Here is a 21,276-nt window from a genome sequence, read left to right on the forward strand (position 1 = left end):
ACTCTTCAGTTCTGTCCACAAATTTTCTATAGGATTGAGGTCAGGGCTTTGTGATGGCCACTCCAATACCTTGACTTTGTAGTCCTTAAGCCATTTTGCCAAAACTTTGGAAGTATGCTTGGGTCATTGTCCATTTGGAAGACCCATTTGCGACCAAGCTTTAACTTGATGTCTTGAGATGTTGCTTCAATATATCCACCTAATTTTCCTGCCATCTATTTTGTGAAATGCACCAGTCCCTCCTGCAGAAAAGCACCACCACAACATGAGACTGCCACCCCTGTGCTTCACGGTTGGGTTGGTATTCTTTGGCTTGCAAGCCTCCCCCTTTTTCCTCAAACATAACGGATGGTCATTATGACCAAACAGTTCTATTTTTGTTTCAACAGACCAGAGGACATTTCTCCAAAGAGTACGATCTTTGTCCCCATGTGCAGTTGCAAACCATAGTTTTATGTCCGTTTTGGAGCAGTGGTTTCTTCCTTGCTGAGGATCGTTTTACTGGGGATATAGATGCTTTTGTACCGGCTTCCTCCAGCATCTTCACAAGGTCCTTTGCTGTTGTTCTGGGATTGATTTGCACTTTTCGCACCAAAGTACGTTAATCTCTAGGAGACAGAACGCGTCTTCTTCCTGAGCGGTATGAAGGCTGCGTGGTCCCATGGTGTTTATACTTGCGTACTATTGTTTGTACAGATGAACTTGGTACTTTCAGGCATTTGGAAATTGTTCCCAATGATGAACCAGACTTGTGAAGGTCTACAATGTTTTTTTTCTAAGGTCTTGGCTGATTTCTTTTGATTTTCCCAAGGCACTGAGTTTGAAGGTAGGCCTTGAAATACATCTACAGGTACACCGCCAATTGACTCAAATTATGTCAATTAGCTGATCAGAAGCTTCTAAAGCCATGACATAATTTTGTGGAATTTTCCAAGCTGTTTAAAGGCACAGTCAACTTAGTGTATGAACTTCTGACACACTTGAATTGTGATACAGTGAATAATAAGTGAAATAATCTGTCTGTAAACAATTGTTGTAAAAATTACTTGTGTCATGCACAAGATGATGAAATAGATATTTGTGACTTGTAGATAGTCACAGACTTTGGTCTATGTTGCTGGTGGCTTTTCTATGTCTCTGCCTTTTGACTAGTAACAACACCTGTTACATTTAGCTGTTTTGTTGACAACCAGCAGCCAACCTGACTCTGTCCTTTTTCCCACAGCGACAAAAGCTGATTCACGTGCTAGAGGAAGAGCGACGCCTGCGATTGGACAGTGAGAAGCGGCTTCGGGAGGTGACGGACGAGTCGGAGCTGGGCCGAACGCAGATGGTTTCGCTACAGCAGCACTTCTCCAGGTAACATGCAGACCCTACGCACGCACACACACACACGCATATATACATACACACTGACACAGGCACAGACATGAGCGCACACACACACCCACCGCCGTCGCATGCGCCATGGCAACGTTTCCATGACAACAGACCAGTAGGCACCACCAGCTTACTGTACCACTGTAGCATGACACAGGTCAGACACAACCTATATAGGCCTAGATAAATTCTGTCTATGCTACCATCAGATTGCACTGTCGTACTCATTGACATAATGCCAAAGATTTTAATGCCACAGACTTTGCCACGGGTTTCAAACTAGGGGCCAATTTTAATTTACACAGCCATCTCTGTTTTTAAATCCTTTGTGTTGAGAAGTCTTTATTGCGAACCGTCTCTCCTCAAACCGTCTCTTCATTCATCTCTTGGTGTATCACTTCATCAGTCAACCTTGACTGTATTGAAAGACACTTTTTTTTCTCCAACATTTAAAATTAAGGAAAGATGAAGCCTTTGTCAGTTCTCTGTCCGCGAAGAATGACAACTGCGTCGAGAGTCCATTTACATCCTACTGCAACCTCATTGAGGTGTGACGTAAGCAAATTCACCACTCAGCTCAGAACTGATGTCATAATTAGGAGATAGTCATCCAACGCACTGCCACACGAGAATAACCCGTGGATTTTTAGAATGAGCGCTGATCTTCCCATTTTAAATTGGGCGAGGAAAATCTGTCCTATTAAAATAGTGTGACATTGTATTGGAGTTGTCTGGAGTTAGTTGCTCAGAATGACCTCTGAACTCTGTGGGTCGTCATAGTTGTCATGTAGTGTTTTAAGTATGGGGTCAGTACAGCTATGGTACAAGTCTAACAATGGTATAAGTGTTTCCTCTCTAAGTTTTGTAGTAGTATTATAAGAAGTCTGACGTTCTTAAGACCGCAAACACCAAGGGTGTTTGTGGGCCAGTGGCTACTGTCGCTTCCCTTGGTCAAGGCGATTGGAGTTTAAGCATCCCCCAAAATCGCAACAATGGTGTCAGAAGTGGGATTCGGACCCACGCCTCCAAGGAATGTCAGATGTGTCACAGTGTAATGGCTACTATGGCAACTCACCCGCTTCACTCAACCACATTCACAACAGCTTTGATGGCTAACACACTGCAATGCACATCAATGAAATGTTAATGAACTTATATCCCAATGATTCTATATGGTGTCAAACTTAATGGACCAGTAGTAGTTAAACCATCAGCACGGGCCATTGTCATTCCAGCCCACGAGCTCAACATACCCATGCCCCACAACTCTGTATCATGCTCAGCGTTGGCTGTGGCATCCTGTCACCATATATCTATATGCAAACCTTCAGAAAGCCCAGAAGGCCCAGAAGAGAGGCTATGACCAGCACGCTCGCCACAGAGAGTTTGAGCCAGGACAGAAAGTCCTGCTCCTCCTTCCCTCGTCTACCAGCAAGCTCCTTGCGCAATGGCAAGGACCGTACCTAATCGGGAGGAAGATGGGCCCAGTGACCTACAAGGTGCTGCACCCGGACAAGGGTAGGAAGAAGCAAACCTACCATGTGAACCTTCTCAAGGCCTGGGAGGAGAAAGAGGAACTCTCCAAAGGAAAGTCCTTTCTGGTCAGCAGGGTAGAAGAGGATGAGCCGGATGGGGTCACAGAGGCATGGAAAGAACGAGCAGAAGTCATACTGGCTCACCTGGAAGAAGACAAGCAAGATGAGCTGAAGCAGCTGTTTGGCAAGTATCCGGCCCTCTTCAGTCAGAGACCAGGAAGAACCAAAGTCCTAGAACATGTCATTCGTTTGAAACCTGGCCAGAACCCTGTCCGCCAGCATCCTTACCGTGTGCCTGAGAGGCTGGTGGTAGCCCTCAAGGAAGAGGTCCACACCATGATAGAGATGGATGTTGTCGAGCCATCTTCAAGTGAATGGAGCAGCCCTATTGTCATTGTCCCTAAGAAGGATGGCTCTTTGCGCGTCTGCATGGACTTCCGTAAGGTGAATGCCATCTCCCAGTTTGATGCCTATCCCATGCCCCGCATTGACGACTTACTGGAGAGAATAGGTAGAGCTCATTACATCACCACATTGGATCTCTGCAAAGGGTACTGGCAGGTGCCCCTGGATGAACAATCCAAGGCCTACACTGCATTCCGGACGCCAATGGGCCTGTTCCAGTTCAAGGTCATGCGGTTTGGCCTTCATGGGGCCCCTGCGACTTTCCAGAGGCTGATGGACAAGGTCCACCAGGACTGTGACGATTACTGTGCTGCTTACTTGGACGACGTGGTGATCTACAGCCACTCCTGGGAGGAGCACATACAGCATCTTAGCAGAGTCCTGGGGAAGATCCATGAAACAGGCCTCACGCTTAACCTCCTGAAGTGTGAGTGGGCGAAACAGGAGACAAAGTACCTGGGTTACCAGCTGGGTAAGGGTGAAGTTCGGCCTCAGGTGGAGAAAGTGGAGTCCATCAGGAATAGCCCTCAACCCAGAACCAAGACACAGGTGAAGTCCTTCCTAGGTCTGGCAGGGTGGTACCGGAGATTCATTCCACAGTTTTCGACCATCGCTGTTCCTCTGACCAACCTCACTTCGAAGGGGGCCAGCAACCCTGTGAAGTGGACTGAGGAGTGTGAGGAAGCTTTCATGACACTGAAGAACCGACTGTGCTCATTCCCTGTTCTCCAGACCCCTGATTTTCAGAAGAGATTTCTTGTGCAGGTGGACGCTTCTGCTGTAGGAATTGGAGCTGTACTGGCCCAAGAGGGGCCAGGAGAAGAGCTTCCTGTGCTGTACCTGAGTCGGAAGCTGTTGCCCAGGGAAACCAGGTATCCTACAATCGAAAAGGAGTGCCTGGCTATAAAGTGGGCCCTGGATAGCCTCCGTTACTACCTTCTTGGGAGGGAATTTGACCTGCACACAGACCACAGAGCACTGACCTGGATCCAGACCATGAAGGACCGGAATTCTCGTGTGACCAGGTGGTATCTGGAGCTCCAGCCCTTCAGGTTCTGTGTCCGTCACAAGGCAGGAAAAGAGAACGTTACTGCGGACTACCTATCAAGGCTCCCGAACATGGTCGCTTCAGGAGAGGAGGAAGGTAATGTGACGTAGAAGTCCGTCACTGGCCGCAGGCAGCATTTGGTTCTTTAACGCACACACATATTCATCACTCCTCCCTGCGCCATTATAAGATAAGTTAACAATGTGGGTCGACACACAAATTAACTTCTGTCTTGGTGCATGCACCTCACACTTGTCAATGTTCATATTTGAGAGATACAATAATTATTATACTTATCAATGTTGTGGATGAGCGCATTGTTTGTTTGTTCTGTTCCTCTCTCTCTCCATCTCTGTAGCTTCCGGGTATGCTGGAAAAGGACCCGAGCTAAGGGAATTGGGTTGGCTTTATAGTGCCTGTCCCAAATGGCTCATTAATGCATATTGAAATATATTGTCAGTAGTGATGTAATGTTGTAAATGCTATTTTGTGATATTGTTTAAAACCGTGTTGCAATGTATATCCTTTAGTATGTTTAGTTCATGGAAAATGTAGGTTTGTATTGTTAATTGATTCATTATTTAGGGTTAATTGTTCTGAGGGGAGGGGCTAGCCCTACAAAAGGAGCCTCTCTTTTAGTCATGGAGAGGCATTTTTGGATTGAGCTGTGGATGGGGCAGCATTGTTTTTAAGCTGTCCCATAAGGTAGACGTTGATGGCAGTTTTGTTTTTTGTTCCGGAATCACTTGTAAAGAAACACCTTTGCACAGAAGAACTTTTGCGGTTCCGCCATCTTTTTATTTTGATAGAGGTTAGGTTATCCAGTTTAGCCTTCTGGCCTACTCTACGTGACAGTATCCATCAACATATTCATTCTGTCTCGGAATTCCTTTATCCATGTGGGCGTACAGTATGGATTAGATTTTGCAGTCAGCACAGAGAACACAGTCAGCTCAGACATGCTGTTGTGTATCTGTATAGTAGCTAGCTGCCCCCCCCCCCATATGGAATAATGCCTGAGGAGTCGGGCACAGATCATTCAACACAGAGATCTAATAAAAGTCAGTGAGCGGGGGCGACATCGTATCATGTTTACATAAGTGCCTGTCGCCAGTCTTTGTCCCTATTCATTTCGCCCTTCCCTGACTGCCTCTGTGACTGCCTCATTTATGTCTGCCATCAGTCTGATCCCCAATCAGTGTCTGACTCAACCAGCCATAGCCGTATTATGTGTTCTGTCACATCATCCAGACTCCCGGCCGATCTCAGATCTGTTTATATTCTGGGCTATCACTGGCGCGGACCAATGAATCAGCTGATGGAGTTAGCATAACGATGCCCGATGTCCCATAGCCCGAATAAGTGAGGTGGGCTAGACTGGGTGTGCATGTATGTGGGTAGGGGAAAAAATATATTAGGCCTATCTGTGATTGGGTCCTGCTCTAGTCCCTTTGTGACAGATGCTTCCGTCGCCGGGCGGTTGCCTTTCTCCAGACGGATTGTTCTTATTGGCTGTGACTCCTGTGGATGACTGCATGCCTCCTCGGCCAATAGACTGTGGAAGAAAACAGGGATTCCATTATGTGCTTATAATGCTCAGCGAAAAGAGACCTTCCCACCACACGCTATAGGAGATGAAGTGCTTGGCATTGCTGGTGTAATTCTCCCTCTATTGCTCATTGTCAGTAGTGGTGGATGGCAGTAATTTCAACAAGGATTGCTAGAAATGTGTTTTTTAAAAACATTATATTGCTCTTGTTTCTGTACTTTTCAGTGCCTATTAAAGGAGGTTTCCCTGCAGTGACAGACACAGAGGAGCTAAAAGGCTTTAGAGAGTCTCAGTGGCTTTTTGAATTCATAATGTTTGTTTTTGTATGTTGGAGTGTCTGGCTGCATCGGTGGGTTCGGGTGTGGGTTCGGGTGTGGGTTCGGGTGTGGGTTCGGGTGTGGGTTCGGGTGTGGGTGCGTGTGTGTGTGTGTGTGTGTGTGTGTGTGTGTGTGTGTGTGTGTGTGTGTGTGTGTGTGTGTGTGTGTGTGTGTGTGTGTGTGTGTGTGTGTGTGTGTGTGTGTGTGTGTGTGTGTGTGTGTGTGTGTGTGTGTGTGTGTGTGTGTACCTGGCCTCTCATTGGATTATTATGTTTACATGGGAGCCAGTAATGTGTGGCGGTGGTCGCAGTGGCAGATGGGACATCTGTGTGGTCACTTTAATTAAGAGCTTACCAGCCAGCAAACCAGTCAGTCAGCAGGCTGCCCACACTGTCTTCAACCTGAACCTTTGACCCACTTGATAATGCCAGCTCTGCACTCTTAAGTCACTGACACACACACACACACACACACACACACACACACACACACACACACACACACACACACACACACACACACACACACACACACACACACACACACACACACACACACACACACACACACACACACACACACACACACACACACACACACACATTGTGTGTAGAGCTTAGTTCAGGATGATTGAGCATATTGTGCCATCTTATAGTTGCATTATTTCATTATCCCACTAAAATCTGATTCTCCAGTGAAATAACCTTCCATTGTACCTGTTTCTTTGCGTGTCAAGGATAGAACCTATGTGCCCTACATACATCTTGGCAACATATATTCTACATCAAAATGCACTACTTTTGACTAGAGCCCTATGGCCCATGCTTGAAAGTAGTGAACTATTTAGGGAATATGGTGCCATTTGGGATGCAGGCATAGCCTACCATTCATTTCTCATTAGAAGAGAATAGCCTCATCCCATGAATGTGTCTCATAGATAATATCCAGGAATTATGGAGGTTGATATCCAATCTCTTTGGGTGCTTTCACACTTTTTCCCTTTGAGACCATTTTTTCAGATTTTTTGTGTGCAGTGTAAACACTCCAAAGGAAATCAGACCCCTCAAAAGTGCCCCTGAAGCAAACCCGAACTGAAACCATCTCAAAAGGTGGTCTGAGTTCGGTTCTCTTGAATTCCGCTGTCCGGTTCACTTTTTTAGGGCAGTGTGAACACAAAGCTCCCCGGATTGGCTTCTCAGTATTCCGGCATAACACACTGGACTACTGCAACACCGTTTCCTCTGACGTAACACCTCCCATTGGTTTCACAAAAGAGAGAAGATGATGCCGTGTAGGTTCGAAGAAAAAACTTGCTGGTTTTGGATATTGATTAGCGATGCACAGACTTTGCAACAGTTTCGTACTGATACGATGTTCAGATCATTTTTTTGGCAATATATGATCTATAGGATGAGAGCCTTGTAAACTGTTTGTTTGATTACGGGGGTTGAATAGCGTAGGAAGACAACAACATATTTGGTGAATCAATGCTTGCTCTTAAAGGGGCATTGGGTGTACAATTTTCAATTACAGCATTATTTAATCTGAAGTTATTCTTCTGCTATTTATTCTGTTGTTAAAATGATCTTCTGATCATTATTATTATGTCTCATCTTTTAAATTAATGCAATCTATTAGCTTCCAAAATGTGAGTAGGTATATCTAGCTGTCTGATAACATGTTCTGATGGAATTGCTTGTCCTGCACTTTGTAAAAACCCAGAATGCATTGAATGTTGGAAAAAAATATTAGTTCCTTTCTAAACATAACAGTGTGTGTTGTTGTTTGTGCTGTTGTTTGTGTTGCACTGCTTTGCTTTATCTTGGCCAGGTCGCAGTTGTAAATGAGAACTTGTTCTCAACTAGCCTACCTGGTTAAATAAAGGTGAAATAAAAGATAAAATATGGCAATTCAAAGACGACACAGGCCACAAAATAGGTGAAGTGAATTGGCAAAACAGCTGAGTCCTCATTCAAAGACAAGGGCAGTAGGAATAGAAAGAGAACTGAGTTCTTTTGGCTGTATCACATCCCATAGGGCGGGACGCAATTGGCCCAGCATTATCCGGGTTTGGCCGGGGTAGGCCGTCATTGTAAATAAGAATTTGTTCTTAACTCATGAAAGGTGAAATAAAATTGAAATGAAGTCCCATTCAATGATGATAGTGCATTGAAATAAGGTTAGAATAGGACCTCTAAATTGGATAAAGATAAAATACCACAAACACATATCAATATTTTGGTAACATTTTTATAGCCTGGAGGAATAATGCTTTATAACATGTTATGAGCCTTTATGGGCCTGTCTTAAAGGGCTATAATATGTTATGTCTGTCTATATGTAACAGAACCATGTTTTTTTCAGTCGAACTTCCTTAACATAACAGGACACCCTTTTTTGTGAAGTTATTAGAGAGTCTGTTTTAGTTTCGTCTTTCCACAACCTGGTTTCATAGACTAGACGTAACATAGTAAACATACATTTGGAATACTCAAATTAGTAAGATATGTTATGTTTGGTATGGTTACTTAAGACAGAAACGAAAGTAGGGTGGTTGGTCGGGGTGGATGGGTAGGCGTATAATGCAAACGTCTAACAACCCAAATGTGACGTCTAGTAAACCAAACGTTTTGAGTGCGAATCTCATCACGGACAACTTGAGCATTTTATCTAATTACCAACTTTTTAACTACTTACTACTTTTTAGCTACTTTGCAACTACTTAGTATGTTATCTAACCCTTCCCATAACTTTAACCCTACACTTAACTTCTAAACTTAAACCTAACTCCTAACCCAAACCCCTAGCCTAGCTAAAGTTAGCCACCTAGTTAGAATTCGTAATATATATTATGCAAATTCAGAAACATATTGTACGTTTTGCAAATTCATCATATATAATGCGAATTGTAATTCGTAACATATCATACGAAATTGGTGATGGACATCCACAAATAAATGCATACCATATGAAATATAATATATCATACTAAATGGAGTGTCCCAGATTTATGTACAGAATAATACGAAATGCTCTGAGACCAGGTTGCTTTCCAATCTCCTGTTTTGGAAAACCAAGGTGTTGTGTGCTGATATGAGAGAGTTATGTTAATGAGCTCTTGTTAGGTCCATGGCACCTCGCTGTCTCCCTCCGTCCTTCACTCTGATCAGGGAATAGAGAAAACACACATCAGAGAAAGCCTAAGAGTGGTGCCAGACGAACCCCAGGGAAGCACAGCTTTTTACTAGCCCCAGCGAGGATGTGTGTGTGCTTCCTGATGTGCCTCGGTGCTTTCTTTTCAGGAGGTGAATGTAAGGGCAGGAACCTGATCGAAACAATCGTTTAGTAGTGGGTCATCTGGCTTTTTTCTCCGTTTTATACACAAAAAGACGTCATAGTCTCGGTTCCCAGTTATTTGTTTTCCTTTGTGTTCATGTCTGTCCTCAGATCAGCAGGTCTGCATTCCTTAAGGGACTGGTCACTCACACACTCGAACCCCACCAACACACACACCCTCCCCCATGCCTATCCAGCTGAGCATTAAAGGGGAGGAGACCCCAGCAGGAAGGTCACATGGTCGGCCCCTGACTTGGGTCAGCCCTCAGGGAGCTAGCTCTAGATTGGTCGTCATTAAAACTCAGGGATTGGTGGAAGACTTAGAGCCCACACAGTCCACCCTGTAGGTTATTTACACCCACAGGGGCCTGACACTGTAGAGAGAGGGACAGAGGACAATGGGAAACCAACTAACAGGAGCCCTCTCAACTTCTCGAGGGCTGAAGTTTGAACAGTTAGTAGGACAGAAGCAGAGTTACATGGACAAGTAGCGGGAGATGGAGGTGAAAGAAGGTGGCCAGTTGGACTTTACAAGAGGTTGACTGGACTGGATTGTAAAGGAGAGCCTGAGTCACATCACCCCCAGCAGTCTATCCCTCCTCCACCCCTCCCTCCTCCCTACAGTCAGACAGGATGTCCTGTGGACAGACATGGACCCGGGGGCCACTGGGGCCCCCCATCAAAGGCTTCCACTTAGGGCTTGGCCTGAAGATGAGGGAAGCAGTTTTCAGGTAATGAAAGATCCAGGCTCGCTCTGTTTCTCAATGTCTCTATTTGTCTTCAACACTTGTCTAATGTACCTTTCTGGAGACAGAACTTTGAAAGCTCCGGGAGTACTCAGTTGCATGCTGGAGAACTCTTAAACCTGCACACTAAAACCTATGTTTTTTTGTATAAGGTCCTGGCCACCTGCAATAATATGCTGACTAATCAATGGCCTAACTCCAAGACACTTATCCACGCTCTCCTTCTTGACTTTGAATCAGCATTGTCTCTACAAGTTGAGTTCCTTGTCAGGATAAGGGAGGCATATGGACTACAGGCTTGTGAATACTAATAACAACAGCAGATGATGACTCTAGGTCTAGATTTACAACTCTGTGGAGTATTCTGTCTGCATTTTACTGGTGGTGGGTGGGGGGGTAGGATGATGTAAACAGGCAGGAATGAGTGGATGGACGTTCAAGTCCAGACGTGTTGTTTGGAGAGTCATGCTTGGTTTCAGACTGCTGAAGCTGGCCCCCACAATTACCACAGACTGAGAGAGAGGAAGAGAGGAGAGAGACCATAGGGTCAGGCTATACAAGCACCACAGACCATGGTCATGTGCTTACCTCATTAACGTGTTAGCGCGTTCCGGCCCACAGCTGTACCGGCAAGTTATCACCCGGCCACAGCGAGATAGCTAACACACATATTCCCCTGATTCCCAATGAGCTCGGTGATTGCGTTTGTGTGCACTCACGTTCAGATATCAATGCCCTTTTAGGCTAATCAAACACCCAATACCATTTGAAGCATTTCAAACAGGGCCCCTCGGTCGGAGCAGCTGCGGAGTTGATTGTGGCGCTGTTTCACACTCCGCACATCTGGTGGTTTCTTGAGGAAAAAACAGCCTCTTTGCTGTTCCACTCACAGCCGTCAGACTTTGCTGTTCCACTCACAGCCGTCAGACTTTGCTGTTCCACTCACAGCCGTCAGACTTTGCTGTTCCACTCACAGCCGTCAGACTTTGCTGTTCCACTCACAGCCGTCAGACTTTGCTGTTCCACTCACAGCCGTCAGACTTTGCTGTTCCACTCAAAGCCATCAGACTTTGCTGTTTCACTCACAGCCGTCAGACTTTGCTGTTTCACTCACAGCCGTCAGACTTTGCTGTTCCACTCACAGCCATCAGACTTTGCTGTTCCACTCACAGCCGTCAGACTTTGCTGTTCCACTCAAAGCCATCAGACTTTGCTGTTTCACTCACAGCCGTCAGACTTTGCTGTTCCACTCACAGCCGTCAGACTTTGCTGTTCCACTCACAGCCATCAGACTTTGCTGTTCCACTCACAGACTTCTCTGTTCCACTCACAGACTTTGGTGTTCCACTCACAGACTTTGCTGTTCCACTCACAGCCGTCAGACTTTGCTGTTCCACTCACAGACTTCTCTGTTCCACTCACAGACTTTGGTGTTCCACTCACAGACTTCTCTGTTCCACTCACAGACTTTGGTGTTCCACTCACAGACTTCTCTGTTCCACTCACAGACTTTGGTGTTCCACTCACAGACTTCTCTGTTCCACTCACAGACTTTGGTGTTCCACTCACAGCCGTCAGACTTTGCTGTTCCACTCACAGCCGTCAGACTTTGCTGTTCCACTCACAGACTTTTCTGTTCCACTCACAGACTTTGGTGCTCCACTCACAGCCGTCAGACTTTGCTGTTCCACTCACAGCCGTCAGACTTTGCTGTTCCACTCACAGCCGTCAGACTTTGCTGTTCCACTCACAGCCGTCAGACTTTGCTGTTCCACTCACAGCCGTCAGACTTTGCTGTTTCACTCACAGCCGTCAGACTTTGCTGTTCCACTCACAGACTTTTCTGTTCCACTCACAGAATTTGGTGTTCCACTCACAGCCATCAGACTTTGCTGTTCCACTCACAGCCGTCAGACTTTGCTGTTCCACTCACAGACTTTTCTGTTCCACTCACAGACTTTGGTGTTCCACTCACAGCCGTCAGACTTTGCTGTTCCACTCACAGCCGTCAGACTTTGCTGTTCCACTCACAGCCGTCAGACTTTGCTGTTCCACTCACAGCCGTCAGACTTTGCTGTTCCACTCACAGACTTTTCTGTTCCACTCACAGACTTTGGTGTTCCACTCACAGCCGTCAGACTTTGCTGTTCCACTCACAGACTTTTCTGTTCCACTCACAGACTTTGGTGTTCCACTCACAGCCATCAGACTTTGGTGTTCCACTCACAGCCATCAGACTTTGGTGTTCCACTCACAGCCGTCAGACTTTGCTGTTCCACTCACAGCCGTCAGACTTTGCTGTTCCACTCACAGCCGTCAGACTTTGCTGTTCCAACCACAGCCGTCAGACTTTGCTGTTCCACTCACAGCCGTCAGACTTTGCTGTTCCAATCACAGCCGTCAGACTTTACTGTTCCACTCACAGACTTTGCTGTTCCACTCACAGCAATCAGACTTTGCTGTTCCACTCACAGACTTTGCTGTTCCACTCACAGCCATCAGACTTTGCTGTTCCACTCACAGACTTTGCTGTTCCACTCACAGCCGTCAGACTTTGCTGTTCCACTCACAGCCGTCAGACTTTGCTGTTCCACTCACAGCCGTCAGACTTTGCTGTTCCACTCACAGACTTTTCTGTTCCACTCACAGACTTTGGTGTTCCACTCACAGCCATCAGACTTTGCTGTTCCACTCACAGACTTTTCTGTTCCACTCACAGACTTTGGTGTTCCACTCACAGCCATCAGACTTTGGTGTTCCACTCACAGCCGTCAGACTTTGCTGTTCCACTCACAGCCGTCAGACTTTGCTGTTCCAACCACAGCCGTCAGACTTTGCTGTTCCACTCACAGCCGTCAGACTTTGCTGTTCCAATCACAGCCGTCAGACTTTGCTGTTCCACTCACAGACTTTGCTGTTCCACTCACAGCCGTCAGACTTTGCTGTTCCACTCACAGCCGTCAGACTTTGCTGTTCCACTCACAGCCGTCAGACTTTGCTGTTCCACTCACAGCCGTCAGACTTTGCTGTTCCACTCACAGCCGTCAGACTTTGCTGTTCCACTCACAGCCGTCAGACTTTGCTGTTCCACTCACAGCCGTCAGACTTTGCTGTTCCACTCACAGCCGTCAGACTCTGCTGTTCCACTCACAGCCGTCAGACTCTGCTGTTCCACTCACAGCCGTCAGACTCTGCTGTTCCACTCACAGCCGTCAGACTCTGCTGTTCCACTCACAGCCATCAGACTTTGCTGTTCCACTCACAGCCGTCAGACTCTGCTGTTCCACTCACAGCCGTCAGACTCTGCTGTTCCACTCACAGCCATCAGACTCTGCTGTTCCACTCACAGCCCTCAGACTTTGCTGTTCCACTCACAGCCGTCAGACTCTGCTGTTCCACTCACAGCCATCAGACTCTGCTGTTCCACTCACAGCCATCAGACTTTGCTGTTCCACTCACAGCCGTCAGACTCTGCTGTTCCACTCACAGCCGTCAGACTCTGCTGTTCCACTCACAGCCATCAGACACATTAGCGATGGATGGGAGACCGTTAGACTGATAATAAGTGTCATTTCCATGTTTAAACCACCCACTTTATGAGAGGGTTTGTTATTTGCTGATTTCATTACATTTCTCCGTCCCCACCCTCCCTTGTGCCGCAATTAACCGAGTCACAGGCGTTCTAACGTAGTCGGGGAATTGGAATGATTGAGTTTATTTAGGGGGATTAGGGGAGGTTTTGAAATTACATGTCAGAGGATGATCAACTTGGAGAGGTTATTCAGATGTAACCGCCTGTCTATCATTACTGTATAGTGGTGACAGTGGAGGGGAGGTCACTCTGTTTATAAAAAATATACTTATTACAATGTGTGTTAGATTACACAGTGCTATCTGTAACTATGTCCGTAACCAAGACCTCCATGTTGATACACATACTCTACTTTGATCTGCACTCTTAAGTCACTGACACACACACACACACACACACACACACACACACACACACACACACACACACACACACACACACACACACACACACACACACACACACACACACACACACACACACACACACACACACACACACACACACACACACACACACACACACACACACACACACACACACACAGACACTAATTCCCTTCCGCTACGGATTAACCATGTTGGTTGTGATGATATTTTACAGGCGTACTAAACGAGGTCAGATTACAAGCCTGTGTGAAAGTAGGGCATCCGTTGGTTCACACACGATCAAGGCTTTCCTGTCTTGCCACTGTTCAAAGGGCTGCCGCTGGGTAGGATGCAGACCAGCAGACTGCCTGTGGCACAGTGACATGGAATATGCAGTGACCTTATGGAAGTTGTATGGATCTGGTGGCGGTGGCACTCGTCTGTGGCAGTCACGCAGGCAGGCAAGGCAAGGCAAGCGACACATGACACACAGGAGCTGTCTATGGTGTAATATGAACACCTGTCAACACACGATCAGGCAAGTAGACTGATACACATGGTCAATGCATAGAGACACTTGTGCCTTAATAGCCACTACTAAAGTCATTTATTTAGAAGGTTGAGCCAGTGAGGTTTCTGTCTGAATGTTCCCGAGAGTGACACTTTCTCCTCTATAGCCGTTGCTCGAGTGTCATTGGACACTTCCGCCTTGTTCTGTTGATTTTGGATCGTTTTCAAAACCTATCAAGATGTCCACAGTACCGACTTGGATACACATGATCCCAAATGCTGACCAATAAGAACATCTGATTTGATTGTTTTCAGCGGGTCATTTCATAGGGAATTCTCAGAGGCGTTCTCCCACCTCATCAAAATATCGAGAATAAAGGCGTTAACATGGCGCCCGCTCTAAAACCTGGCCAAAGTATTTTAATATATGGCTATGGGTACATACAGATGTATGAACATATTAAACTCAACATGGGAGTCAAATCTAACTTGAAATGACCCTGTACTTCATTACATAACAGCAATGTCAGGCACAGTAGATGCTTATGATAGGGAATGCCTGTACAAGGCCCTCAGCTGGGATAGGTTGTGTGTGGAAGGGAGAGAACCTGACCACAGGCCACCTTCTCCTCTCCATGCCCCAAGAGGAGCATCCAGGCAGGGGGAGGTTTGAGGAGGTTGGGGGATAGCTGTGCTCCTGGTTTTGCTCTGGAATAATCGGATTCATCCTGTCATCCTCCCTAAGTGTCCCCTTCTGGGGCCCGTCAGTGATGTTCTGTGCAGCATGTGGGCCACACATGCTACCCTTCACACGCACATTCGCAGTCACACACACACACACACACACACGCACACACACACGCACACACACAACCCTATCACCCTATCACAGATCCTCCTGGAGCCTCCGAGGGCTAGAGGCCTCTGCTTATATGGGGCCCCTTGGCTCCCAGCACACTGCTAACTGCTTCCTATGGCCAGAGATGTACATGTGGAAAAAACATAATGGATTTGCTTGAACTCCAACCTCAACTAAAGGAGGGACAAGAGGTGGAAGAACGAGAGGATTGTGTTTTCAAGAGGAATTAATTAATTCATTAAATTAAGTCTTATCCATATGTCCATGCAGTGACTTTTTGGTCGCATGTTTGTGAGAATTGTACCCTATGTGACACGGTACTTCACTCAAATGAAATGAAAATGGTGGCAGCATCCTGGAGGTTGTCGTTATCTCTCTCAGAAGAACAGGAGGCTGTAAAACAGTGACATGACTGCCCTGGTCTGCCTGGCCTCTGACTGCCTCACTCGTCCCTTTGGTGTCCCCCTGCCTCCCCGCCATGCATGTCTCATTGTCAGAGGTCAAAGGTGACTTGAAAGAGCCAGTGGTCCTAGGGTTTAAGGAATTTGTAATGCTTCCCCTGTGCCAAAGGGGAACGATGCACCCCCCCCCACACACACTAACCCATTTTCCGCTTTAAACAAACCTGGATGTGTATCGCCTGGTCAGAGAACGAGTGTAGAGACCCCAACAGCATTTGTCCTGAGGGCTTTATTAGGGGTCCAGGTCACTCAGTCCCCTCTAGGGTAGGAGGAGAGGGTAGAGGCCAGTAGAGTCCCCATTACAATGACCCATTCTGGTTGAAAAACACAAAACAAAAGTTTGAAAGAGGATTTTTTTTTAAAGTGGCTTAGCTTAATCTATCGCCCTGCCTGGCAATTACATGCATTTATAGAGGTGGAGGAGATTTAGTGGAAAAAAGTGTTCATCCTGAAAAATGGAACTTCAAGAATGCTGAGTCGGATAGTTTGGGTGAGTTCTCCTGGAGCTGCTGCCAGGTGAAGATAAGGCAAGGATAATATTTATCCATCAAGTCATGGTGACCCCTCGTGACCCCAATCCAGCCACAACCTGATGATTGTTCCCTACTCTTTTTTTTGGTGGGGGGGGGGGGGGCTCAAGACTTTTCAAATTGTGCCTTTGTCAAACCTTCTTAATGGAGTTTGGTCCAGGGCATTTCCCAATGCGCCCCGAGGTTGCAGTAGCCAGGTAGACCAATCCAACCCATGAGCTCATGGTCTCACTCTTTATCTATCATGTTAATATGTGTCCTGAGAAATAAGTCTGTTTGTCTTCCTGTCCGTCAATTTGTGCTATTATTGCTTGTGTACAGTATTGCCATGACGACACAGCAGTGATTTACATAGCAATAGAAAGTGTTGGTTTCAACTCAGCCTCCCTAATCCCTGGCAGCCAATAAAGCTCCATGTCTGCTGTCCATCCATCCATCCCTCACACTCATCCCAGGCTGAGTGATCCCTATCCTGGCTTCCCCCCTGTGGCCACAGACCTGATCCCTGGTCGTAGCCTAGCCGCAGCCTAGCGTCGACGCAGCAGGGGCTGTCCTCCTCTGGCTCAGGCTTAACATGGGACATATGGGAAAGGGTTTCCGTCCCTCCCCCTTTACTTCTCCCTCCCTTTGGACTTCTTCCCTTACCAGACTATGGTCCTGACTGGGACAGCGTTGGGATTGGATAATAACCCACCACAGGGCAGGCCACCTCATAGAAAGCGAGACTGGTTGAGACTGGCTGGCAGGTTGTGTGTGGTTCATGATGCTAACGGACGACCAACCAAACGTGCTGGCAGTGTCTGTTAGATGGGAAAAGCACTCAGGCTTGTATGATTCTTGAATGGCCTATTTTAGTGGACCCACATTTTGATCTGTGTCTGGGTCATCCGGTGACACTGAGTGCTGAGAGCAGTGCTCTCTCTGAGTGCAGGCTGGCTGGTCTGTCTGCTTGTCCCCATGGAGCTTAGGGAAGTGTGCACGGTGTTTGTGGCATTGTTTAGGAGAAGGGATGTTTGTAAGAACCAGAAAGGACCCAAATTCAGCAACATGGGGTAAGTCGGACTGAGGCAATCTGATCATTGTGAGCGTTTAAAGATCTGTGTGTTTGTGTGTGTGTTCTTTTTGCTAAATCCTTGGTTGTGCATGAAGCATTGTTAGAGGTTCCTCTGAGAATTCATTTCATTTGACTTGTATCCGTTCTACACCCGGAGTAGCGCTTGATCGTTTTCATTGACAGGTGATAAAAATGGCGTCCCATTTGAAGTCTGGACGGCGGTGAACGTTTTCATGGCTTTAATGGCAGGAAGCTGCAAATCTGTGTTTCAATGTTCGGGCCATCTGAAAGTGGCTGAGACATGAGTAATGTGAGACACAGGACGCAGGGGAGACCACCACACAGGGTGTTCTACCTCTAACAGGCCAGTTTGGTCCATCAATAGTTTGCATGTTCTGACGACTTGTCAAACACACCTCATTCAGACATCTGGCTTCCTTTCCCCATTGGATTTACTTGAAGTTATATGTGTGTGTGTGTGTGTGTGTGTGTGTGTGTGTGTGTGTGTGTGTGTGTGTGTGTGTGTGTGTGTGTGTGTGTGTGTGTGTGTGTGTGTGTGTGTGTGTGTGTGTGTGTGTGTGTGTGTGTGTGTGTGTGTGTGTGTGTTTTACTTATACCTGGGCCTGGAAATTGATTGGAGACTTAATTGTACTTCCTGGCTGTTGCCGACGTGTTTGTAATTCAGCTGGCGCAGTCTGGGGGTCAAACGAGTCAGGCTTTGCTTTCCTCAATCCATCCATCCCTGCATCCTTCCCTTCCTCCCTCCTTTTCTCCAGCAAGGTCCTCAATAGAAGGTCATTTACAACCACTGAGATTGTAACCACGTTAAGTAAGGGCTGTTTGGACACAGATTTAAGCTTTGATTCTACACACACAAAAAACTATCTTTCACATCTTTTTTTCACGAAGGTTGTTATCAGCTCTAATGGTTTGGGTTGACATCTAGTGGAGTTGATAAGTGTTTCACACCAAATTAGGAAATTCCCAACAGATTTTAAATGGCAATGTTATTACATTTAGTATAATAGACAAGGTTAATGGCTCAAGTTGTTAGGCCAGAGTCTGATTATTTGTATTTATCCCTATGTAAATTGAATTGAAGTGATATCATATTCACACTATATACAGCACATGTGCGACTTGAGGATGTTTTGAAATTGTCGATGGATTACAGTTATGATCCTAATCCAAGTTTATTATTAGCGAGAAATGAAATAAACACTCAGAATCTTTGAAACCATTCTCACTCTATTTGATTACATATAAAATCACACAAAATGTAATACAAACGTTAAAAGCATTATGCACTTGAAACAACCTCGCGGATCTGCCTCCCCTGTCCTCACCAATTCTACTGCTAAATAGCTTCAGAAAACACTATAATTCCTAATCAGTACACCATCAAAATGTGATTATCAAGGGGTAATTGTCCAAGACAGTCCTATTTGTGATGCTCCCCCAGATGAATTGGAGGGAGAAATGTGTTTAGAATTAATGGGAGCTAAACTTGAACCCACCTTTTCAAGTTTACAGAGACAATAGAACTACATTTTATGGTCAGGTCACTGTGTGTGTAGCTGCATTAATCTACTTTAGTCATGTATGGTGATGAGGGATGAGATGTGTCATATGTAAATTGTAGGTTAGTAGCTGAAAAAACACCTGAGAAAGATTTGTTTGGCTTTCCTCTCATATGTAGCTTTTGAATGCCAATGTGGCAGCATTACGACTTGTCATAGCGTTGCGACATCTCATAGAATACCGACTTTTCATAGCATTGCGGTACTTATCATAGCATTACCACTTGTCATAGCATTACAACTTGTCATAGCTTTATGAACTGTCATGGCGTTACGACATGTCATAGCATTAAATCAAATCAAATTGTATTTGTCACATGCTTTGTAAACAACAGGTGTAGGCTAACAGTGAAATGCTCACTCACGGGCCCTTCCAAACAATGCAGAGAGAAAAAACGAGAAATACTAGAAAAATAATAGGCCAACATGAGGAATAAATACACAATGAGTAACAATAACAGGGTTATATACACAGGGTACCAGTACAGAGTCCATGTGCAGGGGTACGAGGTAATTGAGGTAGATTTGTCCTGTACAGTACATATTTATTTTATTAATTTGACCATTTTAATAAACAAGCACACATAACACTTAAAAGCCATACATGCACATTAATAAAATCATTGAGGATAACACACAATAAAGTCTGGGACTTATTTCCATTGCGGTCCTCTTGAGACAAGATGGCTGGACAAGATCAACACAGTATGGCAGTGAAATAATAAAACAAAAACGGAGAAGAAGAACATCTATCCCGTCATGCCAGTTTCATCATATGCTATTCATATGGGCACAGAAGACATCAAACATATTTTTACTTTATTTTCACAGCTGTCCAGAGAGGACATTGTTTCTATAGTCAGAGGCAACTCTTTCCATTCTGTGGATCCAGTATACAAGAAAGTATCTTTCCCAGCATTACTCCTGAACATGTATAATCACACACCAGCAACACCTGATCTGGTGCTGTGATTGTGTGCATCCCTAACACAAGGAAAGTAATCACTTAGATATCTGGGCACAGGACCATAAATACTCCTGTAAACCAAACCTAGTCTAATCTGGGAAGCACTAACCTCAACAGGCAGCCAGTTTAGTTCCTGAAAGCAGCTCCTGCCTATGAGCGTATGTGGACTCACCTACAATACTACCCTGATCAGCTTATTCTGGGCTATCTGGAGCTTCCCCTTCATAAGTTTAGATAAGCCGCCAAACCAGGAAGTACTAGCATAGTCAAAATGGCATTGAATGAGGGCAGTAGCTAGCACTTTCATGGAGTCCTTATCAAGCAGCTTGGACTTTCTAGCCAAAAACGTCCTGTGGATTAAGTGCTGGCATTAACCTTCCCTAGCACCTTATTGGCCATGCTCACACGTCCCAAGCTTCCATCAAGGATACATTCCAGTAGCTAACAGAGGTTTTAGTAGTCAGCACCTGACCCCCTAACTCCACTCTGATTTCAGATGACCTACACAATTTAGGTCTGGATCAAAAAAAATTGCTTCAGTTTTCCCTAAGTGCAGAGATTAGCTTATTATCTCCAAGCCATTTGCTAATGTTAGTAAGCTCTGTGCTAAGTATGCTCTCCAACATAGTTTTACTTTTGTGAGACACCAGAAGTGTAGAGTCATCCGCATAAAGAAAAAGACAGCAAGAACAAGCATCTTTCATTTAGTTAAAATACAATAAAAACAGCAGAGGCTCAAGCACGCTCCCCTGCGGAACGCCACAACTCATTGGTTTTAACTGAGACAGTGAACCATTAACCTCTACTACTTGCTCCCTTCCTGATAAATAGGACTTTACCCAGCCTAGAGGGATACTGCTTAACCCCAGCGCCTCCAGTTTGGAGATTAGGAGACAGTGGTTAACTGTATCAAAGGCCTTCTGTAGGTCAAGCAGTACCATTCCACACAGATTTACCTCATCAATCTCTTTCCTGATGAAGTAAGTCAAGTAAAGTAGACATGAATCAGTGGAGTATGTTTTTCTAAAACCCGACTGAA

General features: G+C 45.7%; 1 protein-coding gene across 1 annotated transcript in view; it reads left to right on the forward strand.

The window, feature by feature from the left end:
* The window catches only part of LOC124008030 (nck-associated protein 5-like), a 132,663-nt gene that overhangs the window by 35,566 nt on the left and 75,821 nt on the right, over positions 1-21,276 (forward strand). Inside the window, exon 3 of the mRNA XM_046318939.1 lies at positions 1,226-1,359. Within this exon, the coding sequence (XP_046174895.1) occupies positions 1,226-1,359 (134 nt within the window). The remainder of the gene's footprint in view (positions 1-1,225; positions 1,360-21,276) is intronic.

The sequence above is a fragment of the Oncorhynchus gorbuscha genome, linkage group LG21, assembly GCF_021184085.1.
Source record: "Oncorhynchus gorbuscha isolate QuinsamMale2020 ecotype Even-year linkage group LG21, OgorEven_v1.0, whole genome shotgun sequence".
Lineage (NCBI taxonomy): Eukaryota > Metazoa > Chordata > Actinopteri > Salmoniformes > Salmonidae > Oncorhynchus > Oncorhynchus gorbuscha.